The sequence below is a fragment of the Phaethon lepturus genome, unplaced genomic scaffold (assembly GCF_000687285.1).
Source record: "Phaethon lepturus isolate BGI_N335 unplaced genomic scaffold, ASM68728v1 scaffold5962, whole genome shotgun sequence".
In the NCBI taxonomy this organism is placed as follows: Eukaryota; Metazoa; Chordata; class Aves; order Phaethontiformes; family Phaethontidae; genus Phaethon; species Phaethon lepturus.
The window spans coordinates 110,938-123,839 of record NW_010522561.1 but is presented as its reverse complement, the minus strand read 5'-3'; the positions used below and the strand labels follow the sequence as shown (position 1 = coordinate 123,839).

Genomic DNA, 12,902 nt, shown 5'->3' with positions numbered 1-12,902 from the left:
CCCCCAAGTCCTTCTCAGCAGGGCTGTTTTCGATCCTTTCATCGCCCAGCCTGGATTGATACCTGCGGTGTCCCTGACCCAGGTGCAGGACCCTGCACTTGGCCTTGTTGAACCTCATGACGTTCACACGGGCCCACTTCTTAAGCTTGTCCAGGTTACCCTGGATGGCATCCCGTCCCTCAGGCGTGTCAGCCGCACTGCTCAGCTTGGTTCATACAGGAACAACTCATGTATTTTTTAACTGCGTTCTTTTTTCCATCAGATCTTGTTTCTTTTTGGAGGTTGAAGTGTGAAGCTCAGTGCTTGGTTCACCTTTTGTAGAACTGATGCATAAATTTTTGTTCCTAGTCTGTTTCAATAAATGTTATCTATTTTGGTATGCAGGTGGCTCTTCATGTAGTATGATTGGTTTTGAGAATCTGCTTAGTAGAGGAAGTAAACATATTTTAATCTGAAGATTAAATGGTGACAGACTATAAAAACAAGTGAACAACCAGCAGTACTCCCTACCCCTCCCAGATAAACTTGATAATTTTTTCCTGGCTTGGAAAGGAGCAAATTATTTCATTGCAAGTCGTCCTGTTCACATGGGTAAAGTTTTGACCAGGGAGTTGTATTACAGCACCTTTTCTCTTTGATCTGTGTTTCTGGTTTCTAAACTGAAAGATGTTGTGGTTTTTCTGAGCAGTAGAAGCATGGTCTCTCAAAAAGATTGATGAACTTTTCCACCTGAAGTTGATATATTGTTCCAATGTCCATTCACATCTCTGCACTCTCCATGTAGTGCCAGCTGCTGTATATTGCTCAGAAAGTTGGGCATGATATACTGATATAATGCCTGTTTAAGGGAAAATATCTTAGTTTATCTTTAAACACTATCACTTTGGTGTTTAGCCCAAAGCTGTGTTGTAACTGCATATACATTATAACACTTGAATACTGTAACGTCTCAATATATACACTTTCTAACCACAAAACTGCTCTATTACTGGGTCTTGCTGATATTACAAAAAAAAGGAATATGCCAGGTAAGCCAGTAGAAGAAAGAGAGAACTTCTGTTTTTTCAGTGAGTAATGTTGTGTAGCTCGATTTTATAACCTCAAAGGCTGAATCATTTTTGTCTTTATTTGCAGTGAAGCGCGTTTAGATTCGTGAAATGCCATACGTCAATTGTACTTAAATATTTTGAAGTTAATAGATAGAGCATGAATTTCTAATAAACTTCAGTGCACTTTGTTTAACCATTTCCTACTCCGAAGCTTCCGCCCTGCAGAGAGCCTCAAGAACACATACCCCTGCAAGAACAACTAGACAAAGATTTCAAACCTTTGTCATCATAAAGTTTGATTCTAGAATCATCATAAAGTTTGATTCTAGAATTAAAGTCTCAACTTTCCCTGCAGTTTTGAAAACACTCTATAGCTGTCTCTTTTAGTGTTTTAGGGGAAATACTACTAGAGGTGGTAAAATGGCAGCCAAAGTACCTGGTTTGCTTTGTGCCTTATACAACAACACACATGGAGAAACTTTTTGACAGAGATGTCTATATAATTTGAAGCTATAGCATTGTACTCTTTGGCCATTAGTTATGAATCAGTCTAGTTTCCTAAAGTAATATCCAAGACTGGTTACTGTTTGAGGAGCGAATAGTGCCAGAGAATAACGAAGATGGATTTGTTGCAAACAGATTTTATAATAAGTTGTTTTTGGAATTCTTGACCCTCTTGATCATTTGCCTCAAACATTTTTGTGTTTTTTCTAGAATGATATTTTATATAAGATAGTGCATTATAAATTTATTTTGTAGGCTACCTTAAGAATTAATAAGACTTCTGCTCTTGCATCACTTAAGGGTCTCCCTCAGTCGTAATAGAACAAGATTTCCATGATTTATCCAGCATCCTTGTCTTTATATTTGTACAGACTTCCTCCTTTTCCTTTCATCTTTGCTTTTCCCAGTTTTGTTGATACAACATCCATACAGAGACTACAGTAGCTGCTCACATTCCAAGTAATTAAACGTAAAGGGAGGGACTCCTAACAAGTTTGATGCATTAAGTGCTATTTTTTGTTTGCTGTAGTCTTGTAGTTTTTCCTTTAGCTTGTGGTGTGTTACACTCTGAAGCAGATGATGTTTCTCCAGTGCAGGAGAAACCCTTGCCAAGGCAAACCTTGCTGAACCTTGAGAAACCGTGATGAGGCAACACTCTTGACTAACTTTCGGCTGCTTTTACAGAGGTTCAGGTTTGTCATTGTACAGTTATGTCGCCACTGAAAAAGTAATAGGAGGAATCAAAGCAGTGTATCGTAGCAGCTTTGTGGGGCAACCACCATACCTTTGCTGGAGCATAGCCTGCATAAACCACAGCTTAATTACATAGGGTAGCATATATAATGCTAGTGTTCATTCCCTAATTTTATGATTATCACTTTGACCTGTTTCAGATAAGAAGACAAGGCGGAATACAATTACTGGTGGACCTATTGGACCATCGGATGACAGAAGTCCACCGTAGTGCCTGTGGAGCTTTGAGAAACTTGGTATATGGGAAGGCAAATGATGACAACAAAATTGCTCTGAAAAACTGTGGTGGCATCCCAGCATTAGTACGGTTACTCCGCAAGACTACAGATTTGGAAATCAGAGAACTGGTCACAGGTTTGACTCTTTCAATACTTTTTGTTTAAACTCTACGTAGGCTCTACAAGCACAGTTCTGTGCTCTGTGCTACTTGCTCCATCAGTAACCGTATTTTATTACCATTATTACCATGTTCTTTTCCGTAACAAAACACTTTCAAGCCCTTTTGGATATATGTGAAGTGTGGATAGCTTTATTCAGTATCACACAGACAGTTTACAGATGTAGGCATGGTTTACGCTTACTTTTGCTGGTCACTTTGTTCTTGGTTAGCCATGAATTTTCTTGCAGGAGATGTGTTCCATACAGAGATACATTGTGGTAGGAATCCTCTGCTCTCCCTCCTGTCTGGTGGAGGGCTGCACATGCAGAAAACGGATTTTACTGAATTTTCTTAGAAGCTGTTACTCAATTCTTTTATATCCTATATAGTGAGAAGGATGATTCCGTTGTTGTTTTTTACTTTTCTTGTGGTTCTGATATGAAAATGGAAAAACATGTTGGAGAGATGGACAGCATCATCCTCTGAAGACTTTTTTCAGAAATTTGCTAGCATGTTATATGATATATGTTAGACGCAGGGTATGCAGGTAGTGGTAGAGTCTATTTCTTTTCTTGATATAGTAGAATTTGATCTTTTTAAGATTGTTTGGACTTTTTCCCTTACAAAATTCAAGATGGATTTTTTTTTTTTTTCCCCAGAAATACAGAAAAGCTGTCAAACAGCCCCAGTCTGAAATGTTTGGAGATTTTCTTCACCTTGGCCCTAAGCTATTCCATTTAAAATGCAAAACAGAAGTTAGAATGTTCTTTTTATTTTTCACTTTGTTATTTCATTCTATTTGATTGCTAACATCAATGTGGAGATTAATTTAATGCTACCAGTAAAGAATCTTAAGATCCTTTGATTATCCTATTTTACAATGCCTGTATTTCCATTGTGATTTTTGTACTAAATTAAGTAAGACATGTTCTCGTTTCTGTCATAGAAGCATCAGAGTACACACTATCATCTATGCTTCTGCAGAAATTACTTACACTTGTTGGTCAGGCCTCATTTAGGATACAATTGAAAAAATTATTGTCCTTTGGTTGACTCCAGGTTCCTTCCTTGAGGGTGTCTGAATAAACTGTGTGGTGTTTATTAAATATAGATTTTTATATTTAATTTTGTTTCTTAGTTACAATACCTGTCATCTTGTACTTGTTAGGCAGAATTAATGGGGCAGAGATACTGGGTTACACAAGCTCGGATGGTGCCTCCCGCAGAGTGACAGAATTACTGACAGATCTAATAAAGTGTAACCACCGCTTCAGATTCAACATACTTGTTTGTCTCTTGGTTATGTTGTCTGTGTCCTGGCTCCAGGGAACATTCTGCCTATTTATTCTGCGTAGTAAGTGGCAAACTGCTAATGAAGATCAGCAGTACACCTCAGCAGTCGCCGTGGCAGTTCCCATGCTCTCTGTAGGCAGAACACATCATGTCATTAGGTCATTTAAACAAAAGGTCCTAGGCTACAGCTTCCATTCCTTCCATTGCACGGTATGTTGTTAAATTTTCCTCAATTTTCACAGAAAGAAGGGGCGGGAGGTGCTAGCATGCCCTCAAACTGTTACTTCCCAAGAGAGTCGGCACTGGCCATCGATGGCAGTAACCAGCCTTTGTACGGGCAGAGGCAGCTCCTGCGGATGGTGAGCCTCAGGAGCGCTGGACATCTGTGAAAGGGGAGCGGAGCGAGATGATGACCCTGAGGGATGGAATCAAAGTCAGTGATAGAGCAGGGTTTTATTCCTGGGCCTGCGTTTGTGTTTTGTTTATTGTTTTTAAGCAACCAGTACGTCCCAGAAGGCCATTGATTGCCCTAGCCTGGTTTTGTGCCTCTCAAAATGCAAATAACTGGTCCGGTGATTTGAAAACGTAACCCTGGTGGTGGTAGTAGTCTGCAAAGCTCCGTTCCAAAGCAATGCTTGTAGCTGCTCCTCTCATCTTGCATCTCTTAGAAAACAGGCTGGAATCGCGCATCTGGATCCGTTCTCGTTTGCTTTCTTTGTAAAGCGTTGTAGTGTGACAGCTGCCCCAGTTGCATTCCTTCCCTCTGTCCTTTCTGGGGAAGGAAAGATAGCAGCAGCTGCCTCAGTCACAAAAAAATTTGGCTCGGTGGTAGGCACAAGGGGAAATAAAAGAAGCTCCTGCTGCTTCCCATCAGCCTTCCTGAGTTGAGGTGGCAAGAAGAGAATTATTTCAGTAGTGCCACCATAGCGTGAAGGAAATTCAGGGAAAATACTAGCAAACTCCTAAAAGTTTTAGGAGTAAACGTAATACCTTGTGTCCTTCCATCTCGTGTTCATTGTGCATCCTGTCTATGTAAAAGCTGCTCTTGTTTGTTATTTTTAGAGAGGGGACAAAGTTCCTGCCTACAGAATTCATATAGGCTCTGTCATCGCCACCCCTAAGTACTCCCCCAGCATTTGTCCTCAGAGCACTTCTCTTAGGTGGGGAAGTGTCATCACCTCGGTTGTACGGGTGGGGAACTGAGCCTATAAAGTCTAAATGACCTGTCCAGCAATCTGGCAGAACGAAGATGTGAATCACTCTGAGTAGGCACTTAGCTGCGAGGGAAGAAATACGGGCAGGAGAGTTTTTCAGCAGCTCAATTTGTCGTCGCCTGCCCCGAGGACCGTCCAGCGCACACCCGCCAGAGCGGAAGTTCTGATCTCAGTTCCTTCCTCAAACACGCTCATTTTCTTCCTTCTTGTTGCTTCTCGCTAAGGAGATTAGAATTTCAATTTCCAGCTATCTCAAGACTGGTTTTGGAAGTGAATTTAAACCTGCATACCAGCTTTCTATCCTCGCTTGTGGGGATTGCCTTCAGCACCGTTTCTGGCTTTTCCTCTTTTCCAGAGATTTCTTTCTGCCATAAGCTCTTCAAAATGAAGTTTTTCTCTTCTTCCTTTATCTCGTCCTTCTCCTCCTTGGTAGCAAGAGGACTCAGGCTAATATTGAAAACCTTACCATGCTCAAATTTTTGGACTGGGCAAACTGAACCTTATTGCAAAGTGATACAGCTTCAAGGCTTTCTCACATGGAGCGAATGCTTTCGGTGCAGGCTCCCACGTAGAAGCCATGAGGGAAGTTTGCTGCCTGGCTGTTATGAAATTCAATAGTCTTAATGCCCAGGAAATACTGAAAGAAATATTAAAAGATTACACTTCCAGAAACACTTCCACAATCACTATTTGTTACAAGAAAAACCTGGATAAACTGAGGTGTACTAATGAATATACACATTTATGCAAAAGTGAAAACTCTTATAGAAATAGAGATTTCAGCGTGGCCTACAGCCTCTCGTAATTTCCAGAGAGTCAAGGAGAACCTGAATTACAATATCTTGTTTCATGTAGGTCTGCAAATGAAAAGAAGTCAGTATAAGCTGGATGCACCATACTTAATTTAGCCATCATTTCGCCCCAGTGCTGTGCTACTAGTTTCCACAGTGGCCTTTATTAATGGGAAAAATAAAAGCCTTCTATTTTAAAATAATTAAATGTTAACATTTTCCTAATAAACATAAATAGACAAGAACACAGTACAAAATTGGCACAGATCCCACAGATGGTAGAAGAAAATGTTTTCACTTGTTAATAATGCCAACAAGTAGCTGATTTGTGACTCCCTTGCCTTTCCTGAGTTGCAGTTAATTATGAACCCTTCCACTAAATTCAATTTTAGCATTCTTTCTATTTGTTTTACTATCAGGAAAAAAAAATACACGAAATGTGTGAAGTGTTAGCAAAGATAACGTAGGAATCCTGTTGATGCCTTGTGGAGAAGGTGAGGTCAAGCAGCTGTTGCTAGATTCAACCTACACTGGCTCCTTGTTTCATCACGTCCATCTGATAACTGGGTACCTATCGCACACAAATTGATTTAAACTGCTGTTCTTCTCCTTTTGACAAACAAAATCCATCACAATGAGATACACAGTTTCTGCCTATGAACGATAAGCTAGCTGAATTAGAAACAGCTCCATTTAAAGAGGCCCCTTATATGACTGTATCACCCGTTTTCAAACTGTATATACCATACTTGATTGAAAGGTAAAAGTGGATGATCCAGTTTTAGAAAGCACATGATGATAAAGAAATATAGCTATAAATAATAACAGGAGAAATTGTTTTCTCCTGTGCTGGCAGTCAGCCTGCTGCTTATTTTGGCTGACATTAAGGTGTCAGAGATTTAACCACCGTCTACTGAAAAATACATAAATCATTAAAATTATCACATTTATAAAAAGATAATATTTAAAAAGCATAAACTATCTAATACTATACATATGTATTATAGATAGATAGATAGATGGAGACTATTTCATTCACATTTTTGTTCACTGAATCAAAAAGCATATATTCCATTCCTGCAAAAAATTATAAGATGTTTTGTACATAATGTTCTTTTCAAAGAAGCATTAGGTGTCCAAGTGTATTTGGCCTATGGTCAGACTGGACAGGAAAAATTATTCATTTACTTCCCAGATTTTGGATTCCAATATGCATTAGGATTGTCTTTAATTTCAGCTGCGGCCAGTTTATGTTTTGGCTTGGTTGGTCCTCTGTTGTCACCCTATGTTATGCAACATTATTATGTAGTTTTTTTACATCTCTGTTCCGTCTTCAGTAAATCCAACGTGTTTATAATGAGGTATTTATAACCTTATTGATAGTCTGTCAGTGTTACTGAAAGCAATTATATGCTGTCCTCCTTATATGTATCTGGTTTGAGGTAAATGCTGCAGTTTAAACCTCCTCTAAATTGCATACTGCTTATTAGTATGTGCATAAATTGTTGGCAGATTGGTCAAGACACTCCAGAAGGTCCCTTTGAGCCTTGCCTGTGTCTTTGCTAATCAGTGTAATTGCAAGTTAGTGAGCCTGCAGTGATGTGTAAAACAGGTTTAAGGGAGTATTCTATTTAAATGGACCTTTTGGCTTACTCAGTGGAAGACTTATTATGATTTATTTTTCTTTTTAGGTAATTCTGGCCATTTCTTTAGAATTTTTAACTTCCTGGTACAATGGCAATTCTTCTGTTGGGAGTTCATAAAGTAAAAATCACATACCTGTAGTTGTTTCATATTTGTGATGTTGTTTTCTAATTGGACTTTGTAAGGTATTGCACTTGTGAATTTTTGTATAGTAAATCATATTTAACAGTATTATGGCAAAGGGCTGACTGTTTAGTACCTAGGATCTTGAAGCAGTTTATCAATTTAATAATATTCTGCAAAAGTGCCCTTGACATTAGCTTAGTTACTGGAGTGTGTAAACACAGATGTGAAATTCTAATGCGATACAAACCTTTCATTTAGAGGTGTGTTGTGGTTTAACCCCAGCCAGCAACTAAACCCCATGCAGACGCTCGCTTACTCCCCCCACGGCAGGTTGGGGGAGAGAATTGGAAGAATAAAAGTGAGAAAACCCGTGGGTTGAGATAAAAACAGTTTAATAGGGAAAGCAAAAGCCGCACACACAAGCAAAGCGAACCAAGGAATCCATTCACCACTGCCCAGGGGCAGGCAGGTGTTCAGCCATCTCCAGAGAAGCCGGGCTCCATCACGCGTAACCATTACCTGGGAAGCCAAACGCCATCACTCCAAACGTCCCCCCCTTCCTTCTTCTTCCCCCAGCTCTATATGCTGCGCGTGACACCATATGGTAGGGAATATCCCTTTGGTCAGTTGGGGTCAGCTGTCCCGGCTGTGTCCCCTCCCAACTCCTTGTGCACCCCCAGCCTGCTCGCTGGTGGGGTGGGGTGAGGAGCAGGAAAGGCCTTGCCTCTGTGTAAGGGCTGCTCAGCAATAACAAAAACATCCCTGTGTTACCAACACTGTTTTCAGCACAAATCCAAAACATAGCCTCACAGCTGCTATGCAGAAAATTAACTCTATCCCAGACAGAACCGGCAGAAGGTGGCAACTATTTGTAGCCATATTGCTCTTCGGAAATTTGATTTAAAAATGAGGAAATGCTGTTTTGTCCCCACTCTGAGATGGCTTTATCACAGACTTAAGTAAAGAATACTCAAACTCTTCCATGGTTTGCATTCTTACAATGTTTTACCTTGATGTAATTCTTAAAATATCTATTATATCCCTTTTTTTTTCAGTTTTGTATTGGATGTTATTCCAGTGTTGATCATAGTAAATATCCCATTTCTTAATTATATTCAAGTTTTGTAATGGAGCAATGCAAGTGTAAGGAAGCCGGGCCAGTGAAAGGCCTAATTAATTAGCAGTTTTGATATTTAGTATATAAAGGTAGGTAGGAAGATAAATGTGTAAAGTGGGTTGCTTTTGGAACTAAAGAGAGGTTTACAACATTACATTAACTGAAAATTAGATTATAAAGATATAATATGTTTTAGGTTCAGATACATATCCTGGATATCACAAACTTTTCAAACAGACAACATGAAAAGCCATCTCTCTGCTTAGGTTGTTGTGATGGTGTAACCGTGGTAATACTGCTGTTATAAGGCTGACGGAAATTTGGTTCAATATAAGCTTAGCTAAGAGAATAAGACTGCCAAATGTCATTTTTGGCACGTAACTCGATGTAGTTAAAGAAAACGGAGAAATGGGATAAATGCAGGAAATGTATAACTGCCTCTTAAGATGCAGCTCTGTGAATTAGCTTCTCCCCTGCCTCCGAGGGGAACCTCACTATGTCCTGTCAAGTCAAGGAAATTAGGAAGGTTAAGGGTGGAGGCAGATAACTGCTAGCACAAAACACAGCTCTCGGAAGTGCTTGTTATGATTTTGGCAAGACAAGATGTTCATTCATTTCTTGCTTAGTTGCTCCTCTGCAGATAAGCAAATTCCCTGTAATAACTTTAAACAAGGACTTCAAGGAACATGCCAAGCCCAGAGGCAGGTGACTTACAGACTTTAAGCTTAACTGTGTTTTAAATAATAGAGTTAGAATAAGAGACACAATTTTCAAGTCTACTTGCTGAGGCAATAAAGTTCGCTTCTATGTTTTAAAATATTTTTCATCCAAATGGGAGATTTGAAGGGTACTAGCTCTAATAAATCTTTCGTACTTTTGCTTTAAATGGATGTAATTGTAAGTACAACATCCTACCACAATCAATTTTAAAACTTGATTAAATCTTTTGTAATAATTTACTTCTAATTAAGTGCTTTAAATAACAACTGTTTTCAACATTAATAAAATTATATGTGTGCTGAAAATTCATATCTGTTTACTCTGGATTGAAGCCAATGGCTGAAGAGGAATTACATGTTACAGTTTATTCAGTATTTCTTTCTTCCTCTTAGACTGGATATTAGGAAACATTTCTTTACTGTGAGAGTGGTCAAGCATTGGAACAGGCTGCCCAGGGAGGTGGTGGAGCCACCATCACTGGAAGTGTTCAAAACATGTGTGGACGTGACACTTTCAGGACATGGTTTAGTGGGCCTGGTGGTGTTGGGTTGATGGTTGGACTTGATGATCTTGAAGGTCTTTTCCAACAGTAATGATTCTGTGATTGTATGTACAAAAACCTTTTCAGTTCTGTCATGGTTTAGCCCCAGCCCCACGCAGCCGCTCGCTCACTCCCCCACGGTGGGACGGGGGAGAGAATCAGAAGAGTAAAAGCGAGAAAACTCGTGGGTTGAGATAGAGACAGTTTAATAGGAAAAGCAGAAGCCACGCACACAAGCAAAGCAAAACAAGGAATCCATTCACCACTCCCCACGGGCAGGCAGGTGTTCAGCCATCTCCAGGGAAGCCGGGCTCCATCACGCGTAATGGTTTCTTGGGAAGACAAACGCCATCACTCCGAACGTCCCTCCACCCCCTCCTTCTTCTTCGTTCCAGCTTTATATACTGAGAATGACGCCGTATGGTAGGCAATATCCCTTTGCCCAGCCTGGGTCAGGTGTCCCAGCTGTGTCCCCTCCCAGCTCCCCGGGCACCCCCAGCCTGCTTGCTGGCTGGCCAGCACGAGAAGCTGGACTGTCCTTGACTGCTCAGCAATGACTCAAAACTTCGGCATGTTATCAACATTTTCTCATCCCAAATCCAAAATATAGCCTCACACGAGCTTCTATGAAGAAAATTAACTCTATCCTCACTGAAACCAGGACAAGTTCCGAAAGGTTACATAATAGTTTGACCCCCTCCTGTTGCTTGAGATACTTTTAATCAAGGTATTCTTCATCCTCTGTCCTGAGTTTTGTGAGCGAGTGAGAATTTCATTAAAAACGAAATCAAATCTCCTGCAAGTCTCAGATTGCAGTAAAAACATGCACTTCATCTCACAGCTCAAACTTTGCATAGAATAGTTTATGGTTCCTTGTTGTTGGATTTAAAATCTTGTTATGGGGAAAAAAAAGAAACCAGGGATTGCTGAATGCAGAAAAACTACTAGGTACTGCTACCTTGATAAAATTAGGCTTGTGCCACACCATTATGCAAAGCTCAGCAAAAGCAAAACAAATGAAGCCACCTGGTCTGCAGAAGCGGTTGCTAGAGTTAATCAAGCTAAAGGTCCAAGTGCCCCAACACAACTTCAAGCAACTCAACTTCAGAGCTCTCACCAAGGTAGTACAGACCTTCTGGCCTGTTACTCGTGATGGCAATAGCATGGTTAGTGGGCTGCAGGGCTACTCTGCTTTTCCACCCCAATAACCAGTTACTTTAAGGTTTTACAGAGTCTTCAAAAATAACTATTGCATCATCATAATTTTTAGAAAATACTTTAAGTATCTATTTGTACTTCTCCAGACTAATAAGCTGACATTTCACTGTCCGTGGATGTGCTATAATAAGGCACAGCTTAAGGAGGAACACCGTTGTACTTTACAGTATGATTCTACAGTCTGGCACAGTTTAAATTTTAGGTTTTAGCATCACCTGCAGAAAACATTGTCATCATTTCATGTCCAAACAAATTCAGAGCAAGAATTAATAGGTACTATATAAAGTCTTCCTTATGCACCCACTGTGCAACCACTTACTGAGACACCAAGTCTTCATGGCCTTTTTCCTCACAAACCAGGAAGGTAAAAGGCTGTGCAGCTTACGCCAGTAAGTTGTTGGGAAACTGATTTCCAACCTATAGGCTCTGACATCTTCGTGAAATTCCAGAGCCATTCAAAACACATCCTATTTATAGCTCATACATATTGGCAAATCTAAAAGTGATTTAACAAGTTTTGTAATTTTGCTTCAGAAATGGTGCTGTCTTATCAAATAACACTTATGCGAACGATATTGACAGCTCAACTGAAGAGTTTTGTACAAGATCTATTACAATTTACTGTATAATTATAAAACAATCTTTGCCCCCTTTCTCAATATGCTGTCACTATTTTGGCTCTGAAAATGGGAAAATCCACTTAGAGGATTTGTTGTATTCATGAAGAGACATTCTCAACTTCTCTATGAATTATCAAATTAACTACTTCACCCCCTGCTGCTCCCAGTCAAATAAGGAGAGGTTTTAAATTACATGCCTTCTAAAATCTTCTGCCCTTCTTTCTTAGCAACAGGCTGAGGCACTGATTTATTGTGTAAGGTGTTACAGTCAAAGTATTGTTAGGGAGGGAACGTACTGATAAAACAATGATACAAAACCTTCCTCAAGCTGGCAGCGTGTGTTTCCCTGGAGGCAAATGGAGGAGAGCCAGAAAAGTCACCAGGGTGCCGCGGCCTCGGCTGGGAGCAGTGCGATGCCCCTGGCACGGGAGTCCCGCTCCTCTCTCTTCGGGGTCTGCTTAGGGCAGGTTTCATCAATTTTCCCATCAGAGCCTGCCTCCTTCTCCTTGCTTCCCAGGCAAATTCCCATCACTTGTCCTGACTTTACCACAGTCAGTCTTGGCACAAAAACCAAGGTGGTTCCTTTTCTCTCTGGCACTGGGATCACTCCCATGTACAAACCACATCAACGTCCAAGTCTAAATGGGAAGTAACTATTTTTTCCTTGTACAATCAGTGAGATGCGTCTTCTGTGGAAAAGTCATTCAGGTTGTTTTGATTCGTATGGCGATGAAACCGATTTCATAATTTGCTTGTTAATATACTATATAAATGATTTTCCTGTTTGGTTTTTTTTTTTACTTTGGTCAAATGTAACTTTAAGAGGAAATATCAAACACTGCAATCTGGAGTGATAAATAGAGGACATCTGTTGTAGCATATGGCTTGACATAACAGCTGCATTGAACTTTTTCAGCAAGTAGTAATCCTTTG

At 40.1% G+C, this 12,902-nt stretch overlaps 1 protein-coding gene across 1 annotated transcript in view; it reads left to right on the top strand.

The window, feature by feature from the left end:
- Window positions 1–2,446: 2,446 nt before the first annotated feature.
- Window positions 2,447–12,902, top strand: part of LOC104616733 (catenin delta-2) — a gene marked incomplete at both ends in the record, with an annotated part of 117,014 nt that continues 106,558 nt past the window's right edge. The window contains one exon of the mRNA XM_010281840.1: window positions 2,447–2,660. Within this exon, the coding sequence (XP_010280142.1) occupies window positions 2,447–2,660 (214 nt within the window). The remainder of the gene's footprint in view (window positions 2,661–12,902) is intronic.